This window comes from Giraffa tippelskirchi, chromosome 14 (assembly GCF_054371585.1).
Source record: "Giraffa tippelskirchi isolate mGirTip1 chromosome 14, T2T-mGirTip1v1.2.pri, whole genome shotgun sequence".
NCBI lineage: Eukaryota > Metazoa > Chordata > Mammalia > Artiodactyla > Giraffidae > Giraffa > Giraffa tippelskirchi.
Window position 1 is genome coordinate 18,852,461 of NC_137288.1, and position 25,519 is coordinate 18,877,979.

The following is a 25,519-nucleotide window of genomic DNA, read 5'->3' on the forward strand; positions in this document are numbered from 1 at the left end:
TCTTTCTTTGTAACTGAAAAGGCAAAAACGTGTAAAATAATAAGAGTTCTTCAGCTCTCTACACTAACCATCTAAAACAGGACTCCATACCCTTCACAGTGTGGAGCACTGCAGGAAGTAGCAGAGAGTGGCCAGAAAGACACACAGGGACAGATATTTCTTTAACCTGCTCCATGGTGCTCTGCAAATAAAGGGAGTTTTTAGACATACTGGAGACATGTTAGCGAGAACATATTTATTCTTCAACAGATTAAATTTTCAAATATTTAAGAATGCATAATTAGAAAGTTCTGAAAAAACCTCTATCAGTATATTACTCAATAAAAGAGAAACAGTGAAGAGTTCAAAGAGTCAGCTTAACTTATTACCAGTAAACAGCATGTTTACTGATAAGACGGTCCAGGGGAGCAATTACAGCACTGAAAAAAAAAGGAGATGGATGGAAAAGTAGTGCTTTGACATTGTTCACCCACTGACTACAAAGAACATAAGACACTCCTAAACTTAGGAATTCCAACAGGAGTGAGTGTGTGAGAGAGAGAATAGAAAGGCCAATTAGCAAAAGACCAAATCTGCCGTGCCATGATGGGCAGACACGGCCTCATAGAAGGCACCAGAGTGTGCAGACAGGAGTTTGAAAGAAGCAAAGACATTTAGCAGCAGTTAAGAAAAATAGTAAATTAACCCATGGATGATGTCTGAGGTTAAGGAATCAAATCGTTGAACTGTTAATTATTTTCGGAAGTCTTTTGTTAAGTGGTGAAGTATTAGGAGACTGGAAAACAAGGAATCCAGTCTCAAGTCTGAAGGTTAAAAAGAAAGAGAGGAGAGGCTGAAAATTATAGAGCTGTAAGTCTAACATCTATATTAGGAAATAAATTTGTGATGATACTTATGGATGAGCTTAATGATACATTTGGAGAAGTACAATTTAATAGGAGTGAGTCAGCATGGATTTACCAAAGGCAATCATGTCAGAAAAAATTTCGTTCCTTTTTAAGTTGAAGTAATAATTGGTTTATGTAAGGTAGAACCAATGAGAAACTGTCAGGATTTTTGGAGATTTTTGGACCTTTTCATAAAATGAATTATTGTACAAAATGTCATGGCATGTGTCAGGGTATCCAACTAACAAAAGGGGATGAAAGTAAGGGGGTTAAAAATAGAGGGCCAAAGAATTCAGGAAAGACTACATTCCACAAAGCTTCATATATCAGAACGCTAATGTTTTTAATTAGTGATGAAGAAAACCTTTTATATTAGGAAATTTGAATATACCACTGAATGAGAAGGAATGGTTAAGATACAAAAGGCTACAGCTGTTTTATCTTAACCGCAATAGATTAAGCAAATGGGCTCAGAGGTGGAATATGAAATTTAATCTTCCTGAGTATAAAGTGATGCACTTGGATAGAATTAAGGAATCAGTCAAAAATAGTTTAAATGGTACTGAATTGCTTATCATTAAAAAGAAAAAGGATTTGGAATTTTGATAACAGTCAAGCTTTTACATTTTTATTCTTATAACTGGATAAGAGGAAAATGCAAGGGAATGCGGTTAAACAATACACATCACAAAGAATTAAAAGCTGACTGCCTTACAGAAGAATAAAAAAATCCTAATTTGTGAAAAGGGTTTGACAGATTCATGTGCTATCATCTTGCACAGGCAATAATCTAATATATAATGTAAATGACTATATATATATGTAAGAAATTTTAAAAAATACCAATAAAAATATGATTAAAAAATAAGACAGTAGAAAAACTAAGGAAGCAAGTGGTGTTGTGTACTCAGTCGTTAACCAACTCTTTGTGACCCAATGGACTGTAGTCCTCCAGGCTCCTCTGTCCATGAATTTTCCAAGCAAGAATACTGGAGTGGGTTGCCATTTCCTACTCCAGGGGATCTCCCAAACCCAGGGACTGAATCCATGCTTCTTGGGTCTCCTGCATTGGCAGACAGATTCTTTACCAACTGTGCCACCTGGGTTAAGGAAATTAGGAAAAGTACCATGCAATCACTTACTACTTAATGTCCCCTGAAAAGAGAACACCATCTGACTCTTACCTTTGGAAAAGGCATAAACATTTACTACATTTAAAGTTCCAGCTTCTCAGAGGAGAATAGGGGACAACTAAGCCAAACTCCTAGCCTCCACGCAGAGCCTGACCTGGCCACACCCAGGCCCCTAGGGTGCATCTGTGCACGTGCACACACAGTGAGCACGGTTTCAATCTGACCAGCAGAGGCGTCATGTGGAGGCTGTCTCTTGGGATTTGTGAGAAAAAAATCTTCTTCGTCAGTATGATCAGCGGAGCTCCGGCATACCTCCTCTGCCCTCTCCTTCACCTTCTCTTCTCTGTCTTCCCTTCTTTCAGGTTATTTTAAAGTATTCTGAGATATAACCACCTAAGTCTAACTGAAGGTCACCTGTACTGCAAACATAAAGTGTGTTTAATTCCTTCTCAAAGTGTAGTGAATGAACACCAAGCTTATTCATGGATAAGAGAGATGGGAGAAATACAATAGCTAAAACCGTAAAGCTCAAATAAAGGTCATTTTTGAGATGAAGTACATTTCACTTAATAAAAAAACTGTAATGTAAAATGACAGAAAAATTCTGGCCACTCGTAATTTGACGTCAATGATGGAAGATTAATGTGATTGTAAAAATCTCATCATAGTAGATCTACAATGGAGCGAAATGTACCTCCTTAGAAATTTAGGGTTAAGGAAATCCTGCTTTTTTTAAAAAAGGTACACAACTCATAGAAGACTTTCTCCAATTGCACACAACCTCATCCCAATGTTAGAAATAAGGAACAGAACCACACCACTGCTTCTCATCCCAGGGAAAACAGACCCCAGTTTCTAACACCACAGAATACTCTTTGCTGTTTTAATATGTAATGAAAAATGAAATCATACAGAATATGCTCCTTTTTGTTTGGCTAACTGCATCCAAAGATACGACTGTGAGATTTATTCATGCTGTTACTTGAGCTGTAGTTCAATCATTCTCATTGCTGTAGAGTATTCCGTTGGGTAAACATGCAAACCTTTCTAAACTCTACTTGATGGATGTTTCAAGAGTTTGGGGTTTTGACTATGATGAGTATATTGATAAATATATTAAGTATAATAAAGTAAAAGAATATTTCAACTTAAAGGTTAAAGTTGTGACAGCAGAAACAAAATGCAGATATATGTTGTTTAGAAGGAAGCTGGTATAGTTATACAGCATGAAATACAGAATGATGGCAAGAAGTGTTACGACAGATAAAAAGGAACATTCAGAGTGACAACAGTGATAGAGAACTATGTATTTTTTCTTCATCACAGGTGGCTATGTGTATAAAACAAATTTAAAGTTCCAAGTGCCCAGTGATTTACCTTTAAAATATGTAAAGTCAAACTTAACAGAAAAACAGACAATCCACAATCATGGTGGGCAGCTTTTACCTCTCTTTAACACAGTTGATTGGGTTAGCATTGAAAAAATCAGTGAGAAAGAAACAACCTGAGCAATACAGTTAACAAATGAGGTAAGTGATATACAAGAAACAGAATATAGCACTGAACAACACCAAACTTCCTAGTATCTCAAACATTTACCAAAACCTACCAAATCTTAGGCATAAAAGTATGAACAAATTTCAAAGGATTAAAATAATTCAGACTCTGTGCTGTGAGCACAGTAGATATAAGCTAGAAATCAATTTATATTACTATTTCAATAGTTAACAAAAAGATAATTAGAAGATCCCTAAACGCCTTGGATTCCTAAATAATCCACTTTTATTCAAAAAATAAATAGCCACTTGTATCTTGTTATTCAAAAAAGCTATAGCTGAAATTAAAGCTCACATATAGCCTTTAGTTCTCGGGAGTATGAAATGGTAAATTATATCAAAATTATTCTCCTAATTCCCCCCAAAAAACTGAGAAAAAAGACAATGAATCATCAACAGAAGCAAACAGAGAAGAAGAAGACTGGGCAAACATGGCTTCCAACCATTATCACGTCCAGCAGTTTACACATTGTACCGTCTCTGTTAGATCTTATACGAATGTGCTGTAGGCACTGTCACCCCCAGTTTACAGACTGAGACCCATACAGTTGAAACAGGGTTTCCCAAGTCATTCAACTGGGGAATGAGGGCTGAAGCTGAACCTGTCCTGCCCTGAAGGCCACGTGCACAGACACACAGGCCACCACAAGGCCGCTGGGCTCCGCCCTGCCTCGGTGAACGCACAGCCGCAGGGAACGCTCTTTCTACACAGCTGTTTGTCAAAACACACCTAAATAGCTCATTTAACATATACATTTCCAAACAGCATCTCAACAAAAATTTAAAATACCCCAATGACATTATATACAATATTTTCTGTCGCTGGTGTTTAATGTTTTCCTTCTCACGAGGCCACAGGATGTTTGAGCCACATGAGAGAGCTAAGGCAGACTGCAAGCGCATTTGTTTACTTGTTTTGAGTGGTTGAAAAGAACTGCTTCATATGCGTCACTGAACTTTGGATCACAGAATTCTCAACAGATCAGTAGTGCTGAAAGCAGAGAAGGCAGCTGCCAGTCGCCATCAGGTCAGGGCCATAAACCACTCTGAGGAGTCCAGGCCACCTCTGGACCTTCCCGGGTACCATCCATCATAGATTTACCCCAAGTGCTGCCTAATCCTTCACCAGACAGCCTGGGAGGAGAGGAGCCCCAGCTGCTTCAGTATCTCCCCTTCATATTTAGGAAGACGCCTCCCACATACTCAGGAAGGGCTTACAGATGACTTAGAACTACAAGGGTAACAAGTCAGTCTAAAAACTCTGCCCTTTAAAACTTTTCTCTGAACTGAGCTAAGTTTATCAAAGCAAATATATTACTGAAGAGGGATACTGCCTTGCACAGGGTGGGATAAACACCCCAAGTGCACCAATGGAATTCATCTGTAAAAATACTGAGGAACGCTATTATTAATTATGGAGAGAAAGGTTCTAACAGAATCACAGAAATACAAACACAAAACTAGGATTCTATGCACAAGAGCATACACACATACACAAAGAAACTAGAACAATTTTTCTAAGTAAATTTTTATACAAATGATATCTCAAAAGGAGCACTGCATGACTAGGGCAGCAATGGCATAAGCAAAAGCAATGTGTTTCTTTGGTTTACAATTAGCTTCCTCCCCCTTTGTTTGCTGTTTACTTCATCTAACAAGTTAGAGATACCTTATTTTAGGAAAATGACCTACTTTCAATGCTTAATTGGTGCAATGGAAGAGAGAGACAGAATACATCAATATTGCATCTTGAGAAGCAGGCATTCTGAAACTACCTTGAAAATGCTACACTGCTGACAACCTACCATCAATTTAGGTGGTGTCACTTGGCCATTCTTGAGGTACCAGCTTTTAGGCAATATTTTCTGACATGTGCATTGTCATGCATTCATAACAATTAAGAACCCATAGGTACTGATGGCCAGAAGATATTTCAATTTGACTTTATCTGTTTTTGTGAACTAAAACTGATAATCTCTCTAGTTCAAAAGCTTTTCAGTAACAACCTCACCAAAAAGCAAAGAGTATTGGCCCCGTTTTTCTTTTTCAAACACAGATCTGCGTACAACAGAGATGACTAAATAGGACACTTCACTGTGACTTAAAAGAGTCGATCATATGAGCATAAACAGAGGAATCTGAAAGAACATATCAGCGGAAAACAAATAACCTTATATGCAATGTCAAATGTATCAGGACTATTATTCTAACTCATGGAGTTCTCATTCCTTCACACAGACACTCCGTGAGCGCACATCACTGACTCATTTTGCAAGGGCAGTGCTGCACCTTGGTGGGATTTCCACAACCTTCAGGCGCTAGAGTCACAGGGCCAGCAGCAGCAGCACCCACAATCCTTTGCACTGTGCCTGCTAAGAGCTTCACAGCCAATTATCTTTTTAAATTCTCACAATGATCCTTTACATAGATACCACCACGTCAATTTACATACAAGAGATAAACCTGCAGTGATGCGGTAAGCCTGCTTGTAACCCACCCAGCCAGGAAGGGGAGGAGAGTTTAAGTCCAGCTCCAACAGCTCCAATGTACCTGCTGGAAACATCCCTGATCACCTGGCATTATTTAAATCCAGTCCTGTCTGGGCTCAGGTTAGGAACTTCCTCTAGACATCCTGCAGGCGATGCGTCCTCAACAGGCCCCACCCTCGCCACCTGTCACCTGGCTGCCTGCACAGAAGAACCCAGGCCCTCTGGTTCTCTGAATGCCAGGCTGGGCTACAGGCATCCCTGTGCTTAACCTGCAGTACGGGCTGCATTGCTGGTCCTTCCACAGCATCTGACGGCCACTCCAACAAAGCAAGGACGATCTTAGCAGCCCCTGCCACCACCACCACCGCCCACATCCTGTGTGGCCGTCCCTGCTGATGCCTGGGACGCAGGGCGCTCTGTTACCCCGTCCGGGTTCTCCTGTTCTCCTCACTCACACACTTCCCCTTCCAGTACTTACTGGAAAACCGTGGGACAAGGAATAGGGCATAACAATTCAAATCACAAACATTTGTTGAAAAATGTTAAAAACCTTATTATCAGTCAAAATATGAAGCTCAAACACCCACAACAGTCTCAGTTCAACTGCGTTTGGAATATCTGCTCTTAACAACTGTGGGGAGATTATTTCACCATATTTGCTCCTGATGGAATAGAATGGAAAAGACCTGCTTTCGTAGTTGAGGGGACAAGAGCAAGTGTACTTTTTTATCAGTCTTGAAGTGGATACTGTCACACATGTTACCACTTTTAGATAAATGCTAATGCACAAACAGCCTGATAGCCACTGCGACAAGCGAAGCATTTCATGTAGCGGTTTTCGTTCCCTACCTGCGTGCAGGTAGGCCAGGTCAGGGTTCTCGATGTCCGGATGCTGTTCTTTCAGGTGGTTCCGGAACTCCACGGGGATGTTGGTGCCATAGTCACACTTGGGGCAGTTGTACATTTTGACGCCTTCGTGTTTGCCCGTGTGGAGAATGTGTTTGCGGATGTTTTCAGCACAGTTTGACCTACCAAGTAAGAAAGGAGAGTAAATGGAAGTATGGTCACGTCACTAACATCGGACCCCAAACTAGGACGTCAGTGACCCCTCACACAGGCCTCGGGAGCGTCAGGTATTATCCTAAGTGGTTAATCCAGGAGGCGGGAACGTTCGTCTCCTGGGTGCTAATTTCCAGTCTGGCCTTTTACTTGAGCGATTCATTCCTATGCAGAACCAGAAACACAAGGCCCCAAGTTCTATGATTTTAATACAAATTATTCAGGTACCACTTGAGGGCAGTGAAGGAGTTTCCTTAATCCCAAGAACACACCTTTTACCACGAGGAGCCCTGCAAAGGGAAGGCCTGCCACTCCCGCTGAACTGGAGCACCAAGGAAACAAAGGCGCCTTGGCTTCTAGTTCTGTCACGAGAGCGGCTCCTGAGTCAAGCTCTCCAACCATCTGAAGACAGGAACGGAGCTGCAAGCAGCCCCTCCCCTCACGTTCGGGCAGCACCGGGTGCCAGGCAGGCTTCCGCATGGGCGCAGGTTTTCAAGAGGGACGGGCTGAATAAAAAGTGGAGGACCCGAGTATTTTACACGAAATTGTCCCTGGCAGTGGGCTCCTCTCCCACTGCTTTCCTGCAGATGCAGAAATGCCAGGCCTGAGACGACCAGAGCCTCTGACACAGGTGGCTGCTGAGGCAGTGTTCGTCTCGCCTGCTCCCGTCCCTCCCAGCACGGGGTCAGCGACCGAGCCCAGACCCGTACACACACACCGCTGCCTGCCCTGTCTCTATTGTTGTTAGAACATCACTAGAAAGTGTCCCACACAGATTCAAGCAGGTGTGTGCGTGTGTGCGTGTGTGTGTGTAGAGGGAGGTGCTTAACCAGAAAGAAACAAAAAATCAGATGGCTTCAGATTTCTGACAGAGCGAAATGAAATTCCAAAGAAAGCACTATGTTTACCAGTCTTTCCTGCCAGTACTGCTGAAGGACAAAATCCCGCAGGCTGATTTGAAGAAAATCAAGTTAGGACACTGTGGGTATTTAGCAAACACATCTCATGATGCACGGACTCAGATGACGGAAGGCTGCACACAGAGGCCGTCTGTAGCTCTCACGGCCCCGCCCTGCTCAGTGGAATCATGCCTGTGTGTAACACATAACCGCACCCAGGGACGCACCTGGGGGAGCTGGGGAAGTGCCATCCCCAACTTGATAGGAGCTCCGCATCAGATGGTAACACAGAAGACCATCCGAAGGCAGGTGAAAGGAACGCCCACCCTGTGATGATGGAAAGGAAGAGGGCCAGCTGTGGGTTCCCCAGCTGGCGGGGTGAACCGTGCCGAGTCACTGCCTGAGTCTGCAGACCACCTCCCGTGTGTTTTCCGTGGCAGCACAAACAGTCCTAAATTCACCACTGTTTGCTGACGTTGGGGAGTGAGCGCAAGTCTGCTACTATACTTAATTAGGACTGCTTATTAGGATTGCTGATTCTCTGGTGCCACCTACATTCTCTCTTTATGGAGAAAGCAAGGCATTAAGAGTCATCAAGGACACTCGCTGGTCAGGGAAGGAAAATTACCAAAATACACACATTTCAGGGTACAGTGCCCACTTAAATAGGGGACAGTATAAGCAATGACACTTAATCTTTGATGAAGGAAGGAAGAGATCACTTTGAAAGGAGAGTATTTTGTTTTTAAGACATGTGTATCTTGGATAAAAATAAACCAGTATCTCTTAGAACATCAACCGCATGTGGAATCTAGCAATCAGGGGACTATTACTTGAAAGTGATAAATTACTGAAAGTAAAAGTGGAGAGGGAGGGTTAAAAAGGAGAGAAGCTTCTCTCATCTAAAAATACAGAATAAAACAAATGAGAAGTGGTGTTGGACTTGGTGTTTTAGGTTCAGGATCATTTTATACATATATTTTATACCTATTTATTTTTATTTGTGATGTACATACTATTCGTATACTTGATTTTATGTAAATAATAAATATGTGTGTATACATAATCTATTTTACACACACATCTAAGAAACATTAAATATATGCAAATGAGAAGAAAATACAGTCAATGTCTATCTGCAATTGAAAAGATATATTTCATGGATAATGGCATATTTGTGTGCTATCAAAATCTGTTCTGATGTCATACAACACAATTTTTTTTTAAATATTGAGATAAAAAGGAACAACTCTGAAATCAAACCATTGCAATCCAAGCCTAAAAAGAAGAAGCTCTAACATATTGTATCAACATCGTTTAAAGCAGCTACAGAGCCCTTGCAGACTGCAGTCCCCACACTGGAGACTACCATGAGACAGACAGCTGACCGTGTAGCAATGTTGCAACGTTCAGTTGACAGTAAGTAGGCTGGGTATCTTCAGCCAAGCAGTTCTGAATGATACTCAGCCCCCCAAATGATATTTTTTTCCCAAATACTAAAACAACTTACAACTAGTAATAAGAATGGTAAATTGAAGAGGGACTAATGAAGAACAGGTCAGGCAGGAGAAGAAAGGATGGTCTGAAACATTATTTCAAACAAGGTCCAACCTTGGTTTGCCAGGAAATAATAGCAGTGATGCGAAGAGGGCATTCAGTTATTAGGAGTTAGCGACTGAATGCATCTTTAGTTTGACACTGATTCTTAAGGTAAAGAGTATATTTTTGCCCCATGTTTCTAGACTGCAAGATTTAATATTATTAAGATGGTAATACTCCTCAAATTGATGTACAGATTCAGTACAGTCCTATCAAAATCTCAGCTGGATTTCTTACCAAAGTTGAAATACTAATCCTAAAGTTCATATGGAAATGCACAGAACCTAAAAGACTCAATACAATTTCATGAAGAACTATGTTGGAGGACTCACACTTTCAGATTACAAAATTTCCTATGAAGCAGTAGTAATCAGAACAGTGAGGTGCAAGAGAAAGGACAGATGGAGAGGTGCTCAGCGGGAGGTGGGGAGTGGGGACGTGGTTCCATGGGAGGTGAGACGCCCCAGTGCGATGCCTCAGTGCGACGCTGTAGGCTCCTCGTGGGGAACAGGGGTTCAGGCCGGACTCACTGGGCCCACGAGTGCAAGCGGTGAGTTTATGAGGAAGGCAGTGTAAAGTCTGAGGACATTTCAAATGAAATTTTGAAATACAACACATTGAAAGTCTCGGGGCAGCTCTCTCTCTATATATGTTAAGTATGGCCTTGGCTGGGCAATTAGTAAAAGGACCAGAGATGGGAGCTGATTCATTTTAGGGCTTCTTAAAATATGTAATAAAGGAAATATCTTATTCAGTTCAGAGGCATTGCATTTTAAAATAATAAATTAATAAAATAACAAACGACAAAGTCTTCTAGAATACCACAAAATTATGTCAGTGCTACACACTTGCTGCTTATTAACACAAAAGCACAAGTTAACTTTAAGTTATTTAACTTAAGGAGAAGGAAGCTTAAAAAAGTTCTACTAAATATTTTTTCTCTTTTGTTTCTGATATTATCTTTAGGATTTTCTATGTACAGTATCATGTTATCTGCAAACAGTGAGAGCTTTACTTCTTCTTTTCCAATCTGGATTCCTTTTCTTTCTTTTTCTTCTCTGATTGCTGTAGCTAGGACTTCCAATACTATGTTGAATAATAGTGGTGAAAGTGGACACCCTTGTTTTGTTTCTGATCTTAAAAACTTTCAGTTTTTCACCATTGAGAATAATGTTTGCTGTAGGCTTATCATATATGGTCTTTACTATGTTGAGGTAGGTTCGTTCTATGCCCATGTTTTGAAGATTTTTAATCATAAATGGGTGCTGAATTTGGTCAAAGGCTTTTTCTGCATCTACTGAGATTATTATATAGTTTTTACCTTTCAATTTGCTAATATGGTGTACCACATTGATTGATTTGTGTATATTGAAGAATCCTTGCATCCCTGAAATAAACCCAACTTGATCATGGTGTATGAGCTTTTTGCTGTGTTGCTGAATTCTGTTTGCTAAAATTCTATTGAGGATTTTTCCATCTACGTCCATCAGTGATATTGGCCTGTAATTTTCTTTTTTTGCGTTGTCTTTGTCTGGTTTGGTATCAGGGTGATGGCGGCCTTGTAGAATGAGTTCGGAAGTGTTCCTCTGAAATTTTTTGAAAGAGTTTTAGAAGGATAGGATTTAGCTCTTCTCTAAATGTTTGATAGGATTCTCCTGTGAAGTCATCTGGTCCTGGGCTTTTGTTTTTGGGAGAATTTAGATCACAGCTTCAATTTCAGCACTTGTAATTGGGTTGTTCATAATTTCTATTTCTTCCTGGTTCAGTCTTGGAAGTTCATAAGAATCAGTCCATTTCTTCCAGGTTATCCATTTTATTGCCATATAGTTGTCTATAAGAGTCTCTTATAATCCTTTGTATTTCTGCGTTGTCTGTTGTAACCTTTCCTTTTTCATTTCTAATTTTGTTCATTTGATTCTTCTTTTTTTCTTGATGGGTCTGGCTAAAGGTTTGTCAATTTAGTTTATCTTCTTCAAGAACGAGTTTTTAGTTTTATTAATCTTTACAATTGTTTCTTTCATTTCTTTTTCATTTATTTCTGCTTGGATCTTTATGATTTCTTTCCTTCTACTAATTTGGGGGGCTTTTTGTTCTTCTTTTTCCAGTTGTTTTAGTGTAAAGCTAGGTTGTCTATTTGACGTTTTTCTTGTTTCTTAAGGTAGTATTGTACTGTTATAAACTTCCCTCTTAGAACTGCTTTCGCTGCATCCCATAGGTTTTGAGTTGTCGTGTCTTGTCATTTGTTTTTAGAAATTTTTTGATTTCCCTTTGATTTCTTCAGTAACTTGTTGGTTATTTAGAAACGTATTGTTTAATCTCCATGTGTTTTGTGTTTCTTACAGGTTTTTTCTTGTAAGTGATATATAGTCTCACAGTGTTGTGGTCAGAGAAGGTGCTTGATACAATTTCAATTTTCTTAAATTTACTGAATTTTGATTTGTCACCCAAGATGTGGTCTATCCTGGAGAATGTTCCATGTGCACTTGAGAAGACGGTGTATTCTTCTGCATTTGGATGGAATGTCCTGAGGGTAACAATGAGATCCATCTCATCTAATGTATCATTTAAGACTTGTGTTTCCTTATTAATTTTCTGTTTTGATGATCTGTCCATTGGTGTGGTGGGGTATTAAAAATCTCCTACTATTATTGTGTAACTGTCAATTTCTCCTTTTATGTCTCTTATTGTTTGTCTTATGTATTGAGGTGTTCCTATGTTGGGTGCATAGATACTTACAATTGTTATGTTTTCCTCTTGGATTGATCCCTTGATCATTATGTAGTGTCCTTCTTTAGCTCTTGTAATCTTCTTTATTTTAAGGTCTATTTTGTCTGATATGAGGATTGCTACTCCAGCTTTCTTTTGCTTCCATTTGCATGGAATATATTTTTCCACCCTCTCACTTTCAGTCTATGTGTGTCTTTAGGTCTGAAGTGGGTTTCCTGTAGACAGCATACATATGGGTCTTGTTTTTGTATCCATTCAGCCAGTCTGTGTCTTTAGGTTGGAGCATTTAATCCATTTACATTTAAAGTAATTATTGACATACATGTTCCTATTGCCATTTTCTTAATTGTTTGGGGTTGATTTTGTAGGTCTTTTTTTTTTCTCCTGCATTTCTTGACTATATAAGTCCCTTTAACATTTGCTGGAAAGCTGGTTTGGTGGTACTGAATTCTCTTAACTTTTGCTTGTCTGAAAAGCTTTTGATTTCTCCATCAATTTTGAATGAGATCCTTGCCAGGTACAGTAATCTTGGTTGTAGATTTTCCTCTTTCAGTACTTTAAATATATCCTGCCATTCTCTTTTGGCCTGCAGAGTTGCTGCTGAAAGATCAGCTGTTAAATGTATGGGGTTTCCCTTGTATGTTACTTGTTGCTTTTCCCTCACTTCTTTTAATTTTCTTTGTGTTTAGTCTTTGTTAGTTTGATTAGTATGTGTCTTGGTGTGTTTCTCCTTGGGTTTATCCCCAAGTATGGGACTCTTTGCACCTCTTGGACTTGATTGACTATTTTCTTTTCCATGTTGGGGAAATTTTCAACTATAGTCTCTTCAAAAATTTTCTCATACTCTTTCTTTTTCTCTTCTTCTTCTGGGACTCCATTAATTCGAATGTTGGTGTGTTTGATATTGCCCCAGAGGTCTCTGAGACTATCCTCATATTCTCAGTTCTTTTCATTCTTTTTACTTGATTCTGCTCTTCAGAAGTTATTTACACCATTTTATCTTCCAGCTCACTAATTCATTCTTCTGCTTCAGATATTCTGCTGTTGATTCCTTCTAGAGCATTTTTAATTTCTGTCATTGTGTTGTTTGTCTCTGTATGTTTATTCTTTAATTCTTCTAGGTCTTTGTTAATTGATTCTTGCATTTTCTCCATTTTGTTTTCAAGGTTTTTGATCATCTTTACTATCATTATTCTGAATTCTTTTTCAGGTAGTTTGCCTATTTCCTCTTCATTTATCTGGACTTCTCTGTTTCTAGTTTGTCCCTACATTTGTGTAGCGTATCTCTGTCTTTTTTTTTTTTTAACTTATTGTGTTTTGAGGACTCCTTTTCCCAGGCTTCAGGGTTGAATTCTTTCTTCCTTTTGGTTTCTGCCCTCCTAAGGTTGGTCCAGTGGTTTCTGTAAGCTTCATATAGGGTGAAATTTGTGCTGAGTTTTTGTTTGTTTGTTTTTCCTCTGATGGGCAAGGCTGAGTGAGGTGGTACTCCTGTCTGTTGATGACTGGGTTTGTATTTTTGTTTTGTTTGTTGTTTAGATGAGGTGTCCTGCACAGGGCGCTACTGGTAGTTGGGTGATGCCAGGTCTTGTATTCAGTGGTTTCCTTTATGTGAGTTCTCACTATTTGATACTCCTTAGGGTTAGTTCTCTGGTAGTCTAGGGTCTTGGAGTCAGTGCTCCCACTCCAAAGGCTCAGGGCTTGATCTTTCAGGAGAAGTTCTGCAGTTAGTAGTCACTCAGGAAACTTCTTTAATAAAAGGGATCAAATCATTCAGCAGGGGAAACTGATGCTGAAAGCTGACACCTGTCCACATGTTGTCATCAGCAAAATCCGGTTTAGAGGTTCCAATTCCTGAGCAGGAAACTTCCCATCCAAGAGAGCAGAGGAGAGCATGGTTCATCCCAGAAGAGCTCCTATTTATTCTCTTTTGATACATGTGATTTCAGTTATTAAAAAAATACTGTACCACTGAGGTTGTTGAACAAACATACCTTCACATATTTCAAACATCAAACAGTCTAATAATGAGAGACAGAGACAGTGAAGTCTCTTCCTACCACAGCCTGGATCACCACCCTCCCACCCCGGACCACGGACACAGAATTACTAACTGCCCATCAATCTTTTGGGAGAACTAACAATTTTTTTTCAATGCACAAACACACTATATCTTCTTCTTTCCCCTCTTCTTGTATGTAAATCTGCTGGCATAACACGTGCTGGCATCTTACTTTTCTCACCTAACAGGGCATGGGGACCTCTCCACGTGACTACGTAAGAGCACAGCACCCTTCCTGGCGTCTCCCTCCCCCACCCTACCGCTCTCCCTAGGCTTCGCCTCCTTTCCTTCCTTTGTTAATAGTGACACAGAATTTCCTGGTAAGGACAGAGAATACCACATCTAACTGATCCTTTACTGATGAGCATCTAGGTTGTTTCTGATCATTCACTAGTGTAAACAAGTTTGTGATGAATAATCTAGTGTAAACAAGCTTGTGATGAATTCTTTTGTGAAACTTTCCCTTTCTCAGGATGCAAAGAAAATGTCATGATGCCAAGTGGAATTGCTTCAGATGTCAATGGGCATGAGCTTTTGTAGTTTTGATCAATGCTGCCAAACGGCCCTCCAGAGGAGGTGCAGCAATTCACACTTCTGCCAACCATGTTTTCGAGAGCCTGTTTCTGCACAGCTGGGCCAATGTAGTGTGTTGTGTTACCAAACTTCCAAGTTTCTGCTAATGTGGTGGGTGAAAAGTGACAGCTTGAGGTGGGGTTCAATTTCCAACTGTTAACAGTTTTAATCTGCATTTCTCTTGTAATGAATAAAGTTGCTTCAAATATTGAAATGCCATGTGTATTCTGCTTCCTCTGTACCATTTTTCCATATTTTTATGAGTTGTTTTCCTAAGTGTTGTTAGTCATTCTCTTATACATAAGGGAGGTAAACTCATTTGTCTATCACAGAAGTAGCAAATATCTCTTCCTTACTTTCAATTAGACTTTGTTTATAGTATCTTCTGAAAAGCAGAAATGTTTTATTTTGTTCATCTTTTGTCCTATGGCTTCCTTACTTAGAGGTTATAAAAGGATTCTCCCAAATTGGTTCTAGTACTTGAATAGTTGCACTGTTCCACTAAGTGTTAAGAGTCCTTTCAAAATTCCCCTACAGCACGGTTTAAGCTGTGGCTCCACACTGCTCGCCAGATCTCTCACTGACTTGAAGCGCTATCTCCATGAATATCTGATTTATTTGAAGCTAAGTCTGGACAGAATGATCTCTGTTCGTTTCCAAGGCAAACCATTCAATATCACAGTAATCCAAGTCTATGCCCCAACCAGTAACACTGAAGAAGCTGAAGTTGAACGGTTCTATGAAGACCTCTAAGACCTTTTAGAACTAACACCCAAAAAAGATGTCCTTTTCATTATAGGGGACTGGAATGCAAAAGTAGGAAGTCGGGAAACACCTGGCGTAACAGGCAAATTTGGCCTTGGAGTACAGAATGAAGCAGGGTCAAGACTAATCGAGTTTTGCCAAGAGAACGCACTGGTCATAGCAAACACCCTCTTCCAACAACACAAGAGAAGACTCTACACATGGACATCACCAGATGATCAACACCGAAATCAGATTGATTAAATTTTTTGCAACCAAAGATGGAGCAGCTCTATACAATCAGCAAAAACAAGACCGGGAGCGGACTGTGGCTCAGATCATGAACTCCTTATTGCCAAATTCAGACTGAAATTGAAGAAAGTAGGGAAAACCACTAGACCATTCAGGTACGACCTAAATTAAATTGCTAACGATTATACAGTGGAAGTGACAAATAGATTTAATGGACTAGATCTGATAGACAGAGTGCCTGATGAACTATGGACGGAGGTTCGTGACATTATACAGGCGACAGGGATCAAGACCATCCCCATGGAAAAGAAATGCAAAAAAGCAAAATAGCTCTCTGAGGAGGCCTTACAAATAGCTGGGAAAAGAAGAGAAGTGAAAAGCAAAGGAGAAAAGGAAAGATATTCCCATCTGAATGCAGAGTTCCAAAGAATAGCAAGGAGAGATAAGAAAGCCTTCCTCAGCGATCAATGCAAAGAAATAGAGGAAAACAACAGATTGGGAAAGATTAGAGATCTCGTCAAGAAAATTAGAGATACCAAGGGAACATTTCATGCAACGATGGGCTCAATAAAGGACAGAAATGGTATGGACCTAACAGAAGCAGAAGATATTAAGAAGAGGTGGCAAGAATACACATAACTGTACAAAAAAGATCTTCATGACCCAGATAATCACGATGGTGTGATCACTCACCTAGAGCCAGACATCCTGGAATGTGAAGTCAAGTGGGCCTTAGAAAGTATCACTACGAACAAAGCTAGTGGAGGTGATGGAATTCAAGTTGAGCTATTTCAAATCCTGGAAGATGATGCTGTGAAAATGCCACATTCAATATGCCAGCAAATCTGGAAAACTCAGCAATGGCCACAGGACTGGAAAAGGTCAGTTTTCATTCCAATCCCAAAGAAAGGCAATGCCAAAGAATGCTCAAACTACCGCACAATTGCACTCATCTCACACGCTAGTAAAGTAATGCTCAAAATTCTCCAAGCCAGGCTTCAGCAATACATGAACCATGAACTTCCAGATGTTCAAGCTGGTTGTAGAAAAGGCAGAGGAACCAGAGATCAAATTGCCAACATCTGCTGGATCATTGAAAAAGCAAGAGAGTTCCAGAAAAACATCTATTTCTGCTTTATTGACTATGCCAAAGCCTTTGACTGTGTGGATCACAATAAATTGTGGAAAATTCTGAAAGAGATGGGAATACCAGACCACCTGATCTGTCTCTTGAGAAACCTGTATGCAGGTCAGGAAGCAACAGTTAGAACTGGACATGGAACAACGTGTACTTCTAACATTATCTTAATATAGAAATGCAGAGAGAGCAGGTAGAAATATCATGCACTAATGTAAACATGGATCCCAATATTCCTTCCCCAAGAGAAGCCACGTGTCTGCCTCACCACTCCCAAACTTCTATGTATGAAATTCACCACTATCTTGGTCTCCTGCTAACAACTTGGCAAGTTATGTACATAACCTGATATTTAAAAATTCTGAAAGTTCTGCTTAAAGAAATACAGAATTTTTTTTTTTAATACTTTGCCTCCCACACTTTCAGACCACGGGGCATTTTGTTGTTTTATGCTAATAATATATGTGTCTCATAAGGCTGTCATGAAGATTAAGGTAAATGACATTAAACAAGTTTAGAAAATACAAGAGGTGCTCAATTCACTGTTTGTTCAACTCTCTGGATCATCATTAGCAATTTACTTACTATTATGAAAGGCAATTTCAATTTATTTAAAAAATAAACCCTGCAGTTATATAGCGTTGTATGCCTATACATTTAGAAATGCACTTCCTCTTCCTTCTGTAGTTAAGTTTCTTTTTGAACAAGTGTATCATAATGCATAATTATCTAAAGTTCAGTTGAAGGAGGTTTCCACTGTATCATTAAAACAGTAATCCACAATGAATAAAGAATAATCCCATGAAAGGATTTATGTAAATAAAATTTAATAAGTTTCCACATTTTTTAAACCAGCAGTATTTAATCATAAATTCACCAAGTCTAAGAAACACTGTGGACTCTCTGAGGAAGAAGAAAATAATGCTGTGAGTCCCTGCAGGTGGAGGGCGAGCTCAAGGCAGCTGCTCAGGCTTCCTGCACGATTCACCTTACATGGCCCGAGACACACAGCTCTCTGCCACGTAGGTTCCCACTAAAGGACCCAGAAGGAAAGAGCCCGAGAATTTTAGATTATGAAACAGTTGTGCTGGTTAGATTGCTAGAGGTACAAGAATAAAAAATTATATCCCTATAGCTAAAACGGGATATTTTATCAACAATGTTCAGCAAACAGGTGAATGTCACTGGGAGTGTTGAACCTGATACATCACCAGGACAGAAAATACAAACACCCATGTATACGAGGGATAAAGATGTCATTTTAGATCAATGAGGAAATTACGGGTCACACAACAAATGGTGTTCAGTCAACTGCCTATCACATGAGGAAAAATAACTTATAGACTCTTGTGGTCTTACACCATGCAAAAACAAAAGCTATTTGGATTTTAATGTTAACATTAGGACACTAAATTATAAAAGTGCTAGAAGAAAATATGAGAAAATATTTTTATATTCTAAAGCTTTCCTGGGTAAAATTCAAAACACAAATGCCATAAACTCAACAACAACAACAACAGCCTTTAAGGAACAGAACTACCCCAACATTCCACTTAGTCCAGCATGATGCCTATAGGGCTGCAGTGAAAAGACTTCGGTGGCCAACATTTCACATATTTCAGTTACACAAGTTATACATATGTTTTTTACAGCAGTAACTCTGTGAGTGTTCAGTATGCTACTCATTATGCATCTGAAGAGGGTGGTAAAACAGAGACTGTTTCTCAAACTAACGTGATCACACAAACATTTTCCAAGGCTGAGCTCATGACATCTACTGCTCGAAGCCCATGACTGGTGAAAACTGGCCCTGAGGTCAGTCATACTTGTTGCTTCTTCCCCTCTCACTTGTCATCTGTGGGTCCAGTGACACTGGTGGAAATCCTGCTCATTGTTACCTCGCCATTCTTTTTATATTGAACCTTTGAAATAAATAGAGCCCTCCCCCACTCTATTTCTACAAACTTATATCCTTGCAGGGGGATTCCCTGATGGCTCAAGCAGTAAAGAATCCACTTGCCAATGACGGAGACGTGGGTTTGATCTCTGGATGAAGAAGACCCCCTGGAGAAGGTAATGACAACCCACTCCAGTATTCTTGCCTGAGAAATGCCATGGACAGAGGAGCCTGGCATGCTACAGTCCACGGGGTCACAAAGGAGCGGACATGACTGAACACTGGATGGATGGATGTCCTTACAGAATGAGTGTTCTTCTCCTCTTTTCTGTTAACTAGCCAGGCTTAGCAAAATGAAATGCTTGGAAACCAGGAAAGGAATGTAAATGAGAAGCCTTCAAAAGAAAAGGATCTTTAACAAAGAATAGGAATACAGCCTGACCTCCTGCTAAGTCCAAGCAGTCACTGGAATCACACTTGGAGGCGAAACAGAGGAGGCAGAGACACTGAGGAGGTGGAGAGGCTGAGGAGGGAGAGAGGCTGAGAGGCTGACACTCGCCAGGCTGCAACTACAGGAAGGCCTGCCCTTACAGAACTTTTGCCTGAAATAGTCGCATACAAACAATACTACTTTATAATTCAAGATATAAATATATGTAGTAGTTTACTGTAGCTTTTCTAGTTGAAAGCTTTTCAAACTTAAGGTGATAGAATGGAAATTTTTACAGAACCAAAAATACATTTCACAATCTTTCTGAGAGCCTAGGCCAGAAGGTGATTTTACCTGGGACAATTTTATAATGTCAAAGAGACAAAAAAAAAAAAAAAATACAAAGGCTGGATGTACAATACCCACAGCTTCTCCACACATGCCTGAGAGCACAGCTCATCCAGGAGGTTTGCAGACCTGAGTACGTAACTCACGATATGCCCATAAATTGGTCCATTAGGGGTAGGGGTGGGACTGCCATAAAATTTTAAATTTCTTAAGTGGCTGAAAGGAGACTACATCTCTCACACCTGCTACACCAAGGAGCCGGCCACTAGGCTACCCATCGTAAAGTCAGACAGAGGAGGTGCAACAAACAGTAAGGCACAAAGTCTATTTTCTGGCCAGAGGGAATAGTGAGCTTCCCTGTCTTTGCAAAGCTCTTTAAAGGCTCTTCCCAGACTCTTTTTTCCTTACGAAGCTCTCTGAGTTAAGTGTATATTTACAGAAGATTTAAAACACATACTTTATGCAAGTTGTTCAATTGAGTGCTACTGAGCAGCATTTCAACCTTCCATAATTCTAGAGTTTCATGATCACTTTTGAAGAAAAACTTAAGAGAATCACTGATGAAGAGGGGGCCACTGAGTTTATTTAATAACTTATGTCCATTTTTACAAAATTGCTCCATGTAATGCATTTAAAAATCATAACCGGTTCATTTCAGTCACCGCACACAATGCCTCCCTTTGTCCCTTGTAAGTCTCTCAAATGTCTTATTTTAAAGGAATATATAGTACTCCCGGAAGACATTTCCCCATTTCTATTCTCTTCGACTCCTGCGAGCCCTTGTTCTGTGTGATAAGGCAATCTCCTCCGGGATCGGCGCCGTGTAGTTTCACACCACGAGTGACAAGGACTCGACTTGAATAACTGCTGTGCGCAGGTTGTAATTATGTCAGCTGGAGTGTTGAACAAGGGGACTGATTAATGGGAGCCTGGGCCCAGGCGCAGTCCCTATCAAAACCTCCACACAGGCCAGCAGTGGGGATGGGTTAAAGCAGAAAGACAAAACATGCTGCATCGTCCATGATAGATGAATTGCTCCAACAGTCTTCAGGCAGATGTTCCGGGACAGTATAATATACAATTACTCTGCCTTATCACTTTCCCAGGGACAATAAAGCTTCCTCCTTCTATAGCTCATGTGAGTGAAGGCAAAATTCGTTTCACTTTTACAGCACTGACTCACTTATCATGGTGCCTTGATTGTGCTTTTACAGCTAAAGCAAACATATATTCCACTTTTAAACCAAAAAAAAAAAAAAAGCTGTAAGAATAAAGCTGGAGCCTTGTTTTGAATCTCTTTTACATCAGAACACACCATGCTTTAGAAGGCTGTTGTGTTAAAAATGGATGCAAGGAAGGTAGTATAAGTGTGTGTGAGTACATAGTTGAAAACAAAGCATGCATGACAAGAAGTAAGATTTGGATTGTGTAACCTTTACATTCATAACGTCGTTTACATAGCTCATACAAAATCATTAATTGGGAGGAACATGTAACTTTATATGTGTGTGTGTGTGTGTGTGTGTATCTATATATATGCTGATATTATCCATGTATTTCCCAGGCACACAGCTCCATGAGTCTGAGGGTACAGTTCCAATGACACACTTACTCACTGCCACTCCTGTGTCGTGTCTTTGAGAACCTTCTTCCTTAAGAAAGCTGTGTTAGCCTATAGGACGGAAGCTGCCCCAACCGTTTTAATAACACATTGTAGCCAATGCTAAAATGAACCTACCTCAGGGGCACTATGCTGATTATTTCTATTACCTTTATGTACTCACAGAAATGGTGCCAAAAATTTATGGCAAGATGTCTGGAACTATCTCAATTTGCAAAGGGAAAAGCACTTTTTATTTTTAAAGCTGAAAGACAAGCTGAAACCAAATTCTGAGATGCAGCCATAACCCTCCTGTGGAACTGGAATTTATAATGAAACAAAGCAGCGAAAATTCCTATAGAATCAAAGGAAACCCAAACAGAATGCGAGTGAATGCAAAAGAAAAGCATACATCAGCCTGTGGGGCAATATAGATGACTTATTTCCACTTTTTAGTGGTTTAGTACAACTGACACCAACACTCAGCAGTTACAATATACCCTAAGTCATGAAAACAAATCATGCACCCTATCTCACCCTGCGGAGTGATATATTTGCTTCCCTTTCCATGCCATACACACACTAACTCCACTGCCGCATGGTCCTTATTATTACGTTTCTCTTGGTAGGACCATTCCAGTCAAGTTATATGTTTCTAGAAATATGGCAATCAATCTAAAATGGGATGAAACAAATTTTAGTACAAATGGACATAAAGAATATAATTAAAGCTATGATTGATAAGAATTATACCATATTTGTGATTACTAATAAAGTCAAACAAATGAAGGTAAAACAAACAGAAAGGGTTGTAAATACACATGGGGGTCATCACAGTAAATGCCTGTGAGATTCCACAGACTTCTGACGTCACTAGAGGGGCCTGTTAGATGTGCCGATCTTACAGAAGTCCTAAACCATGAGCAAAATCGTTTAGAGTAAGTCACAAAAAAGAAGACACACTTTAAAAGTTGACATTTAAATGACTGTTGGCTAAATGGTCACCCTCAATTGTGCCAAGCAAAATTTTGAATTACATCTAACAGAGCACTGCGATCTTTTGTGGAAGTAAATTCTCCACAGAAAGCAAATAAAATCCCAGTGACTAGGTGTGTATGTAGGGGAGAGCAGAGCTATCCCATGACACAAGTTCTGTGTTGTTTGATTCAAAACTCTGAACACAACAAATCTAAATTTAGCACTATGCAGTGTCCCCAAATGGGGGAGCACTGTCATGGCAGTTGGGTGTAGAGGTTCAGAGGTGTGAGGCTGGAGTTCTCCAATTCAAGAGAGAGGCACGGCTGATGCTTCAAAATTATTATCAGGGCCCCCGACCTATCACAAAACCCCCAGCTGACATGTGCCATCTGAGTTGTCAGGTATAGTTAGGCATTGTTCATGGTCACTATTTCAACTGGCTCTTTCACCGTGGCATGTAAGTATTTAAGTAAGATTTTAAAAGCAATCTTAAGCAAGCAAATGAAAACAAACACTCAAATACAATATGACTGAGCTCTCTGCTCTGGTTTCTCCCCACGGCCTCACCTCTGACCACGCGTGCGCTTTCTGCTCCTACCTCCATGCTGGATCTGGGCTCCTGCAGAGAACCTCTGGGAGCTGAGGCAGATGTCCTGTCCTGGGCACACCTTCCTGCTGCCCAGGTCCCTCCTTCCTGCTGCCCAAGGTCCCTTCCACTACTGGGAGGCTACTGCTCCGTCTCTCTGACACCTGCTCTTTGCCCCTCTGTTTCACCACATTTTCCAAGGGAGATACCAATCGCATCAATGCTTTCAAGTCCACTTACATCAGCACTGACCTACACATTTCCTGGCTTGTTTCCATCTGGGCATCCACGGGCATTTCAAAGTCATTTCAAAGCCAACCCACACTCATCATCACTTTGCCAAAGGGATCTCTCTCCTCCAGGGGTGAGGGCCTAGTGAGTGACCGCCGCTCACCGAGCAGCCCCGGCTGAGGCGTCGAAAGGATGGTGTGCATCTTTCTGTTACTCGGTCGCCAAAGTCACCCATTTGGTCACCGTGTTCATTCGCCCTCCTAACAAGCACTGAGATCTGCCTCTCTCTACACTCATTATGGCTACCATGTTGGTTTAGGGTTAGTCACTTATTATTTCTGCCTGCACCTTCACAATTGTCTTTCAGATGCTCTCCCAACTTCTGCTGTGTCCCTCTCTGGCTCCTCATTTGTACCGCATCAGTGACTGCTGCTGCTGCTAAGTCGCTTCAGTCGTGTCCAACTCTGGGCGACCCCATAGACAGCAGCCCACCAGGCTCCCCCGTCCCTGGGATTCTCCAGGCAAGAACACTGAAGTGGGTTGCCATTTCCTTCTCCAATGCATGAAAGGGAAAAGTGAAAGTGAAGTCGCTCAGTCATGTCCGACTCTTAGCGACCCCATGGACTGCAGCCTACCAGGCTCCTCCATCCATGGGATTTTCCAGGCAAGAGTACTGGAGTGGGGTGCCATTGCCTTCTCCGGCATCAGTGACTACTGCAAAGCAAAATATGAATATGTCAGTTTCCTCCTTAATATTCTCCACTATCTATACACTCACTGTCTTTGGGGTAAGATGCAAAATATCCCGCATGGACTCAGCCCCCAGGACATCCTTCCCCGGTCCCCACAGAATCCCATGGGCCCTACAATCCAGGTTTGCTGATGGGAGAAGATGATCTAAAACCAAGTGAAAAATATAATTTGGGAGTGGGAAATGGGGCAGAACTCTACTTTTTATTAAAGTAAAGCTATTTGAGGTTTTTAGAACAAAATAAATTTCTCAGATTTATGTGCCAAACAATTTCTACCTCAAATAATTAAATCTAAGAGATTAACATTTACTTAAGCACAAGCAAGCACTAAAAACTTATCACATTTTTCCTCTATGGAAAACTCTAATTTGTTTTATGACATTTCATGTATTTCTTAAAAGTTGTAACTCAAGATGAAAAAACAAAACATAAACAAGAAAGGACTGAGTACATTTAGCCAACGTGCTTCTCACAAGTAGGAAAAAGTCAACAGAGGATTTGTGCCACATTCTCTTAATTAACAAAAGAAAGATGTGTGAGAGAGAAAAGATGTCATCTTGTTTTTACAGACATTCTTAACCTAAAGCCAAAACGTGCACTGGCGCTACCAAGATGGCAGCGTCTTATTCCACTCAAGGGCTCTGATATCTAGAAGGTAGGCTGATAGAGAAGCTTGCTCATATACACACTGCATCCCCATTTCCTGCTCATTCCAAGTTTTTCTTTCTCTTCTTTCCTTTCTTTCAGAATTTTTTTTTAAGTCCCTAGAGGGGCAATCGGAGAAGGCAATGGCACCCCACTCCAGTACTCTTGCCTGGAAAATCCCATGGATGGAGGAGCCTGGTAGGCTACAGTCCATGGGGTCGCTAAGAGTCGGACACGACTGAGCGACTTCACCTTCACTTTTCCCTTTCATGCACTGGAGAAGGAAATGGCAACCCACTCCAGTATTCTTGCCTGGAGAATCCCAGGGACGGCGGAGCCTGGTGGGCTGCCGTCTATAGGGTCGCAAAGAGTCGGACACGACTGAAGCGACTTAGCAGCAGCAGCAGTAGCAGAGGGGCAATATTTCAGAATACATTGAAACAAAGGATCCAAAACCAAAATGAAATAACTGATATCTTGGCATTCTCACTGAACTCATGACAGGTGGTAAAACTGCTATACATCTCAAAGTATTCTGTTCTATTATTTTTTCTTGACTCCACAACTGAGTTTGTGAAATTCAACCACACAACCACAAGAGTGTGCCTAATGTTCTTCCAACTGTTGTTCTAGATAATCCTGGTGATTACAGAGTTTTCCTAACAAGCTGTATGTTGTATGAGCCTGTACTGCCGGGAGATATAGATAGTTACACTGTGAAGTGTTTTGTTGTGTGATAATAGCTCTAGTGTCTGAGGAATAACTTATTATGCAAGAGATTATTGCCCAAAAAAATATTTTCTATTTTTTTCATCTCTAAGGCCTTTCTTTCTACCACAATATATACAGATATATCTAACTACCACCCAAGGGACTGTCCATAGCAATTCCTTGTAGAAAGACCATCCCCAAAGATAGCGTTGGTCCTTCTATAATG

General features: G+C 40.5%; 1 protein-coding gene across 2 annotated transcripts in view; it reads right to left on the bottom strand.

The window, feature by feature from the left end:
* Window positions 1-25,519, bottom strand: part of ZNF407 (zinc finger protein 407) — a 380,413-nt gene that overhangs the window by 114,640 nt on the left and 240,254 nt on the right. For both annotated transcript variants that reach the window (XM_081562834.1, XM_081562833.1), the window contains exon 8: window positions 6,915-7,093. In XM_081562834.1, the coding sequence (XP_081418960.1) occupies window positions 6,915-7,093 (179 nt within the window). The remainder of the gene's footprint in view (window positions 1-6,914; window positions 7,094-25,519) is intronic.